The sequence below is a fragment of the Suricata suricatta genome, chromosome 3, assembly GCF_006229205.1.
Source record: "Suricata suricatta isolate VVHF042 chromosome 3, meerkat_22Aug2017_6uvM2_HiC, whole genome shotgun sequence".
NCBI classification, from domain to species: Eukaryota; Metazoa; Chordata; class Mammalia; order Carnivora; family Herpestidae; genus Suricata; species Suricata suricatta.
Window position 1 is genome coordinate 130,541,077 of NC_043702.1, and position 9,877 is coordinate 130,550,953.

Below are 9,877 nucleotides of genomic sequence, written 5' to 3' on the forward strand. Positions count from 1 at the left end.
CCTCACTTATAATTCTTCCAGGCTCCTGATAGCTTTCAGGATGAAATCCAAACTCCTTAATATTTTGATTAAACCGCTTTTACTCACCACTTTGTTCAGGTTTCAGCCCAGGCTACACTTCCAGAAACCCTTCAGGGACCATCACCTTTTGAATTCTGAATTAAGGTCACTGCTCTGGGCTCTCACAGCTCCCTGTGCTTCTTTCTACTATAAAATGTATCTAATGTTGGTATTAGATATTGGTATATAAAGCTGCTGTTTCTCTTGCTCTTCTCCCCAGACTGTTAACTTCTTGTAAGCTATGCCTCACTATTTTGTAATCAAAAGTACCTATCACAATCCTTGACAAATAGTAAGAAGCCTATTATTGACTGATGAGTAAGTGAATAAATAAATCAATGAATATGGTGTCTTATCTTTGGATTTTTAAATTCTCTTGCTGATTTCCCAATTTGGAGCAGTGGTCAAGGGTTCAAGGGGCCAATGAAGCAAAGAATACATGCTTCTCTAACATTGAGTGTTATTAGAGTGGAACTATATTTAAACTTATTTGAAATGTCCCTTGCCCATAGGTTAATAGCCACACTATAAGGTAGATTTTTTTTCTATTTAATTTTTAGTCTTATTGTATAAATGCTCTACTATTTTCTTCATCACTAGCTTCTCTCTAGCACCTATTCAATCATTATAGACAAATGTGAGTCATTCAATAAGCAAGAACAACACCATTGATTTGACAGCACTTTTAAAGGACTTTCATGTATATTGTCTTACTCAAGCATAACATTACTCAAGTAGGGAAAGCTGATTTCATTATACCTTATATTTGACATAACACAAGTCTATTTTTAAATTTTTCCTATTCCCCATAGATATGGGAATCCTCACAGAAATTTACCAGAAAAAAATAAAACCAGGTTTGAGAATCCCTATAGACTTGTGAAAAACAACTATAATATAGATCTTCTGTTTACAGTGCTACTTAGAAATTATTTGTTTTGATACTCTTTCAGCCAGTTTAGTTAAAAATTAAAGGTAGTTCAGCTGAGATATTCCATACTGCATAGAAATCCACCCCTCCCTAATGTCACCTGATACACAAACATTCAATGACTATCCAACTTTCAGACATTACCTGGATCATAATGGCACTTCCAAATCATATTCAATCTTTGATGGGACATATGTATCATCAAAAAGGCCTAATTAATAACTTACTATGTCATTTAGTTTTGTTCTGCTGGTTGGTATTATTTAAAAAGTAAAGTCACAGACATGAAAGGCAAGATTAAAATACCCAGAGAAATCACTGGTTCTTGTTCCCAGCATTCATTCATGAAACATTTCTTGAGTGTCTACTGTGCTCCGGGCCCATAAAATTTATAGAGCAGTCCCTGCCCAAGGGGGTTAATGTCTAGTCAGAGAGAAAGATCAGTAAGCAGGATTATAAAGACCACTGAGACAGGTGCGTGGGTGGCTAACCTGGTGAAGCATCCAACTCTTGATTTCAGCTCAGGTCATGATCTCACGGTTGTGAGATCTCATGAGATCTCATGATCTCATGGTTTATGGGTTCGAGCCCTGAGTTGGGCTCTACATTAACAACACAGAGATGCTCTGAAGTCTCTCTCTCTTCTCTCTCTGCCCCTCCCCCTGCTCTCTCTCTTTAAATAAATAAACATTTAAAAAAAAAAAAAACCACTGAGAATGGTTATCATCATTTGTTTGACCAAAGACAAATCACAAACGAAACCAAATTCTGATTTTTCCAACAATGAATTACAAGGCTGCTCCTCAACTTAACAGCAACAAAAACAAAAAAGCTCACCATTCTGTGGAAGTTAGAAAAGATATGGTTAAATAGAAACATCCCGGGGGCACCAGGATGGCTCAGTCAGTCAAGCGTCAGACTCTTGATTTCAGCTCAGGTCATGATCTCATGGGCATGAGACTGAGCCCCAAGTCAAGCCCTACATCAGGCTCAACACAGAGTGTGAAGCCTGCTGGGTTTCTCTCTCTCTCTCTCTGCCATTCCCTTGTTTGTGCTCTCTCTCTTAAAATAAATAAACTTGTCTTTTTTACACACAAAAAAGAAGCATCCCTAACATATTTAATACATTTGATTTATCAAAATTTGGTCCTTACACTTTGGGGAAAAGTTTTTATTGTCCATAAAGAAACATCTCTACCTATTCTCAGAAAACATCCAGGGGTGTAGCATCCACTCTCCCAGGTTAAAATATTTTATCATCCTAGGAAACAAAGTTATCATTGTCCATCCAAAATCTGATTCTTTAATGTTAGTTCATTGCCTTTGGTTGGACTTCTCTTGGGACTTTGAAGACCAATCCTTTTCCTCATGAAAATCCTTCTTCCTATTTAATATGCTAGAAGAAAAAGGAGACTAAAAGCTTTGTAACTCTTTTTCCTACGCATATTGAAACCCAAAACATTCCAATTTGAAGTCTGGTTCTTATAGTTTTGTAAAGGTTTTCAAAGTCGGAATGTGCAGTATTTTCCTTATAAAAATCTTTCTATTCATTATGGCTTCAGGTGATTTTACTATTGCTCAGAAAATCATTCTAAAAGAATCTTTTCATAAAAGTCCTAGGGTGCTTTCTTAACACTGTGTAAGTCCTGCAGAAAGAATCATACAAAGTCACTGAGGGCTCCCAGGTGTTATTACAATGAAACTCTTCAAGTGTAGAGACCTGTAATGCTAATATTTCTCCCAATGGATCAATTCCTTGCTACTTTGAATCTCTTTGCAGTCATTTATCTTTCACTGTATTATAGTCATTAAAATCACAAACTTTGGTAACCACCTACCAAGGCACTAATTTTACAGATAGAGAAAAAGAAGTCTGGCGATGTTAAATAATTTGCTCAAATGACAGAATAAGGAAAAACACACAAATCTTTTGTTCCAAATTGGATGTTCCTTCTAATACATTGAATTTGCACTTTGTAAAATACTGGTTGAATCATTTATCAAAACTAATTTGGATTTTAGTTTCATGAACAAAGCAACCATTCCAGTAGTTGGAAACGACAATATAATTCCAAAGGTTTCCAATTATGTTTCTCCCATTCTCTTTTGAATTCTCGCCAAACAGGCTTTCACTCCCATCACTACACTTCACTATGGTTGAGTCACCAATGACTTCCACATTGCTAAACTGACTAGCCAATTCTCGATCCTCCTCTTAATTAACCAATTAGTGCTTCTTCCTAAAAACACTTTCTTGTCTTGACTTCTAGTTTAATATACTCTTCTCCTCCCTCTCTAACTTCAATTTCTCAGGCTACTTTGCTGGATTATCCTCATCTCTCTGACTGCGTATGACTGATGTCCCAGGGCTGTGTTGTCAGACCATTACTATTCTCCAAGTCACTGGACCCTCAGTGACTCACTGAGACTCACAGCCCTAACAACCACCTACATGTATACCTTGGAATCCCAGATTTATATCTCTGACCCAGGCCTCTCCCCTTGAACCTTAATTTCATATATCCAACTGCCTTCTTAGTATCTCCACTTGGGTGCCCAAAAACATCTCAAACCTAACCATATCAAAAAATCAAAGACTCATTCTCCCAAACTCTTTCTCAAACCTGCTTCTTGTTCATTCTTCTCCATCACAGGAAATGGCTATGCTATGCTTCCATTCATGCAAGACAGATCCTCAGTTTCTGCCCTGTCTCCTTTCCTCACGTATATTAAATATTCCTCACACATCATTAAATCCTTTTGGTCTTGTTCAAAATATATACAGAATCCAACTCTCTCTCCAAACTTCCACAGCTACCAACGTCACCCAAGATGTACCATCCTTTTGTGCCCAAATGATACAGTGGTCTCTTGTCCTCTCTGTTTCTGCCCTTGCTTTACTTTAGAGTATTTTCAAACAATAATTAGAATGATTTTGTGGATGTGTAAATCAGATTATATCACTGCTCTGCTCAAAACCCAAAAATGGCTCCACCTCTCACTTAGAGAAAAGCCAAAGGCACAATGGCCTATGAGCCCTTTCATGATGGGCCCATTAACATTCTAATCTCCCCTCCTAACTTCTCCCTCTCTCCCACTGTGCTCCGGATACACTGCTCTTTTCAAGGTTCCTTGAACATGTCAGGATGCTCTTGCCATGTTCAAGAACATTTCATGTATTGTTCCTCTGCCTGTAAAAGCCTTTCCTCAGATCTCCTCATTGCGCCCTCCCTCGTCTCCTTCAGGTCTTTGTTCATATGTGACCGCTTCAATTGGGAGCTTCCATGACCACCATATTTTAAAGATCAACACACTCAATGCACTTCAAACTCCTCATGCTCCTTTTGTCTTTTATTTTCTCCAGACCAATTACCACCAACAAACACACCATATGTATTTTAATTATTTTCTTTATTGCCTGTGTTTCCCCAGCAGGATGTAAGCTGTATTAGTGCAGAAGCTTTTGTCTGTTTTATTCCCTGTTGTATGCCCAGTGTCTGAAGCAATGCTTGAAACAGAATAGGTGAGTGAATGAATGAATGAATGTACACAGATAAAATATATTCCTGGGAAAAAAACAGAGACATGGTGAAAGAGAAGAAGAGAATTTTTCTTTATATAAAGTGACTCATTCAAATACACCACCCATTCTCTTTCCTCTGTCTCTGGTACCTGTCTACACATAGGAGAATTAGAAGATTGAGTGATAAAAGGAGCTGTGATTAGGGGAAGACCATCAGCTCTCCTCAAAGTTGTGTTCTGAGAAAGACAAAAACACATTTTGAGTATTATAAAAAGCAGAGCAAAAAAATGTAAGAATCAACAAGTTCAAAACTAAACTGGCATTGGCGAGGATGTGAACGAACTAGAACCTTCAATACTGCCGGTGGGAATGTAAAATGGTACAAATGCTTTAGAAAACAGTCTGGAAGTTCCTCAGACAATTAAACATAGTTACTGTGACCCAGCAAGTCCACTCCTAGGTACACACCAAAGAGAAATGAAAATATACATCCTTTGGTGTCGTGAGCACCCAATTTCAATGTGGGGGTGGGAGGTGGGGTTTCTCATATCACAACAAGCTATTCTCAGACCACCAGATTCCACGGGTGAAGGGTTCAGTTCTACAAGACTGCCCACCCCCACTCCCACCCTCCTCAGAGACCAGTTACACATCCATGTTACCTGTACTTCCAACCAACTGGCTATAAATCAGAGGTTTCCACGGCCCCTTCCTTAATTTCAATTAATTCACTTAATTCGCTAGTGTGGCTCAAAAAACTCAGGAAACCCATTTACTCACCAGATTACCATTTTTATAAAAGAGTATAACTCAAGAAGAGCCAGATGGAAGAGAAGCATAGAGTGTGCAGAAAGGGGTGTGAAGCTTCCATGGCCTCTTTAGGCGTGTCATTGGCCCCAAATTTCCACAGGTGAACCAAGGCAAAGCAATACAAACTCTGTCCTGGTGGGTGTTTACAGAGGCTTTGTTACATAGCCATGACTGATTAAATCTTTGGCCATTGGCCACTGGCAATAGATTCCACCTCCAACCCCTCGCTCCTCCCCAGAAGTTAGGAGTGGGACTGGAAGTTCCAACCCTTTAATCACATGGTTGAATCTCCTGGCAACCAGCCTCCATCCTTAGGTGGGATCCAAGAGTCACTCCATTAACATAACAAAAGACAATTTTATAGTTCGAATACAACAAGGGTTTTAGGAGTTCTAAGTAGGAAATGGGAATGAAGCCCAAAAACATATACTTCTTATATAAATTATAACGTCACATATATCCACACAGAAACCTGTACATAAATGTTTATAGAAGCATCATCCATAATAGCCAAAACCCTAAATACCCTTTAGGGATTAACAGTTAAACAAAATGTGGTATAGCCACACAACTGAATATCATTTAGCCATTAAAAGGAATAATGTACTGACACATGCCATAACATGGATGAACCTTGTAAACATTATGCTAAAGTGAAAGAAGCCAGTCAAAAAAGATCCCATATTACATGACTGCATTCAGATGAAAGGCCAGAACAGGAAAATCAATGGACAGAAAGTAAATTAGTGCTTGCTTAGCACTGGGAGGAGGATGATAGGGAGCTAAGAGACTAATAAGTAAAAGGCACAGGGTTTCTCTTGGAGGTGATGACTATGTTCCAAAACTAACTGTGGTGACGGTTGCACGTACCTGTGAATTTACTAAAAACCACTCACTGAATTATACATTTTAAATGAATGATTATAAGGTAAGGGAATTATATCTCAATAAAGCTGTTAAAAATTAATACATTAAATGCAGTCACAGAAGTGAAAAGCCCATCTTAGGCACAGTTAGCTCCACAAGGTTGGCTTGACTTTTCATGGTCCTTGTCCTCTCTGGTACTTCCTCCTGCCATGAGTGGGTGTTTGGTCCTCCGACACCGGCTTCCTTACACACTCATTTTCTGAATGATTTTATTACCTCTTTGTTAACTTGTTAGACTGCTGACTCATGCATGTCTATGTATTCTATATATTTTAAATTTTTTAAATTTTGTTAATGTTTTGTATTTATTTTTGAGGGGAGGGGTGGAGTGCAAGTGGGGGAGGGGCAGACAGGGAGACACAGAATACAAAGCAGGCTCCAAGCTCTGCGCTGTCAGCACAGAGCCCGATGCAGGGCTCAAACTCAGGCATGAGATTATGACCTGAGCCAAAGTTGGATGCTTAGCTGACTGAGCCACTCAGGTGCCCCCTATGTATTTTAATTTTTACCCCCACCTGCAAACGCACACCTTCAGCCAAACTGTAATGCAGAAGTCCAAGGTAATCATGTGCAAAGGCCCTAAGGGTTTTTGTCACATGTCTTAGAGTGTATCTCAGATTCTGTTCACTATTTCATCTGGCTACATGAGACAGCAGATATCAAACGGTTTTGAAAAGCTAGGTGGTCAAAGTTATAATTATATTAAATTCCACACAGTATTCCTCTCCCTGTCAGTTGCAGCATCCAATCATAGGAATATGTTAGGAACTATGAAAAACAACCACATGTAAAATAGAGCCAAAAAATGTCATAGTCAGAAATGAACTTAGAGATGCTCAAATCTTAAATTAAAAAAGAAGAAAAAAAACCCTAACAAAAAAAAAGGGAGATGTTCAAATTCAATTCTCTCATTTTATAGTTGAGGAAACAGGTAAATTGACTTTTCTAATGTCACTCACTAAAACAGCCAGTCCCCATTCAAGGCCCTTCTCTCCTCCCACTCTGGTCAATCAAAAATACAAGAGAATCAAAAACTCTTAATAACTATATACACACAAACATCACACAAAGATATTATAATTCAGTAAAGTGAATTAGCAAACTAAAAGGTTAGTATGTTTTAACTTTTATCTCCCCCTTTATCTTCAGAAATACTTCAAATAGTTTTAGATAACATAAACACTTGGCCACTTCTACTTTCAATCACAATAAAATTAACAATTTTGCTAAATTACACATGCAATTAATTTTATGGAACCAATGGAATCATTTTCTATTATTTCAAAAAAGCTCTAATTTACTAGTCACTTGTTATTAGCATGCCAAGCTCCCCCCACTTTGGAACAAGATTGCTAAACTATAGGAAAGTCAACTAGAGCACACTTTCCCATTTGGTAACAATTGGGAAGAGGCATACCACAATACAATTTATTCCAACAATTTTTCATATCACATCAAAATATCATGATGATCCAGTTTCCTTTTATGTCTTGAGGCAATTTGTGTATTGTTTGCAGCAACAACATTTCATAAGAGTCTTTTGGAGAAGAGGAAATTGTGATGGTAATTGGAGAAAACAATTTTGACTTAATTTTTTAGCCAACTTCAGCTATATCCCCATAGAAGAAACATATTTAGGCTATTCCAAAACAAGTCTCGAACTGCATCATAATTGGCATCTTGACATTTAATAAATTGAAACATAATACAAGAGGTGTCTCACTAAGACAGTAAGAACAGTAAAAGACCACTTAAATCTTTATTCAAATATAAAGAACTTTTTGTGTTTCATCAAGGTAGAAATGTAGAAAAACCTACCCTACTCTTTTTTGCATGTCCCAGAAAAGTAGGATAGGTTCTAATTTCCACATTTGACGAACAAAAAAATCCCAGAAAGTTGCATTTCCCTCTAAATTTCTACCCGTGCCATTTTTTTAAGATAACTAAAACCTGCCCCCCTTTAACACCTAGAGATCATTTGAACTCATTCCTCAAAATGTACAAAGAAGGAATCTGAGATCCTCCATTTGAAGTTCCCATTGCGAAGAAGTTGTGTCAAGGTCTTCTAAGAGAAGAGAGAGACTTTCAAAGCAGGAAAAAATGTGGGAGAACAGTGGGGGAGAACTTTAAAGAAACCACTGCTTTATTTCTTCAACTGGGCAAGGACTGCGCTAATGAAACTCAGGTGGATGTCAGACAGCAAGCCCCAGGGCTCCCCCTGCAATGCTACCCTTAGCAAAGACAATGAGGACTCCTCTGAGCCTCACAGAAAGGTGCCACTTTAAATAGAAACTGAAAAAAAGTAAATCGGATCATATTACCGTGGAGCAGCTGAAACCCATGGCTTTAGGGAGGAAAACAGTTATTTTGCCTCCGCTACCTGTAAAAGAGCACCGACAACCAAATCACAGGCATTTCTACCAGATGAGACATTGACATGATGTTTATGCCCGTCTGTGAACCTAAGTAATGAGGACCTGGTGCAAAAACGAATAGATTCAGTTAAGAAATGAATGGCTTATCTCCTGTTTTCATCTCTTCGGTTCCACCAGAAAATTACTCATTCACGAGCTTCCCTGTGTCTCATACAACAGGCTTTCCCCCTCTTGTGTGAGAGTTATCCTGAGTGTGCTCTCGACCGGGATGTTAGCTCTTAGGGTAACGCTGTTGGATACCAATGTCCAAATCTGCCTTCGTAATTAAGCATTCTTTAAGCTCTAAAATTAAAAAGTCCATGAACTCCGATTTCGAAGCCCTTGCTCAAGACCCTGCGTTCTGTTTTTTTCCGGTAATTCCACACTTCCAGGTTTGGGGACCAAGGGACCAGCACCTATAAGAGCTGAGTAGGGATCAGGCACCAAACCCAGATGCCAGAGAGCAATTCTTTGTTACAATGGTTTTCGGCTACACATTTAAAAAAAAAAAGTTTTTTAAAATTCCTAACACTTGAACAATTTCATAGCATAAGACATGTAATCGTGAGAAATAACAAACACAAAGAATAAATATTCCCCTTACCTGGATCATGGAAAGGCACCAAAGCAAAGTTGAAAAGTGGTCTCTTAGGTCGTTTCAAAGACGTCTCCAAAATTTTGGAAGCCCCTTCGATAACCTGAACTAGATCATCATACATGGAACCAGTCACATCAAACACAAAAGCCAAGGTGGAGGCCCCCTCGGGAATTTCCTCCTCCCCGGTGTCTGCCTGGGGGCTTGCATCTTGAGCTAGGGAAGAATAAAGAAGAGCAAACAGGAATACGGTGTGGAAGTTGTCCCAGGAAATCATGGTCTTTTCTTTCTTTTTTTTTCTTTTCTTTCTTTTTTTTTTTCTGGGTGCCTAAGCACTGTGCTTAGCCGTCCTCAACAACACGCAGAGGGGCTCCTCTCAGAGAAACTCATTAGGCTCTAAAAAGTTCTCGGACCCAGCAAACTGTGTGGAGGCGACAGCCCGTCCGACGGGGACGGGCACCAACCCCGAAGCCCTGCAAGGGGCTGAGCGGCAGGAGATGCGGCAGCTTTTGTCTGGATGCAGCTTCCTCCAGACGGCTAGGTGCCCGCGGGCCGCGCGCGGCTGGTCGCGGAGAGCCGGCTGCGCGCCCGGCCCATGCCCCGGGGGCCGCCCCAAG

General features: G+C 39.4%; 1 protein-coding gene across 1 annotated transcript in view; it reads right to left on the reverse strand.

The window, feature by feature from the left end:
- The window catches only part of HMCN1 (hemicentin 1), a 436,837-nt gene extending 426,966 nt beyond the window's left edge, over nucleotides 1–9,871 (reverse strand). The window contains exon 1 of the mRNA XM_029935183.1: nucleotides 9,270–9,871. Coding sequence (XP_029791043.1) covers nucleotides 9,270–9,537 — 268 coding nt within the window. The 5' untranslated portion in view covers nucleotides 9,538–9,871. The remainder of the gene's footprint in view (nucleotides 1–9,269) is intronic.
- Nucleotides 9,872–9,877: the final 6 nt, after the last annotated feature.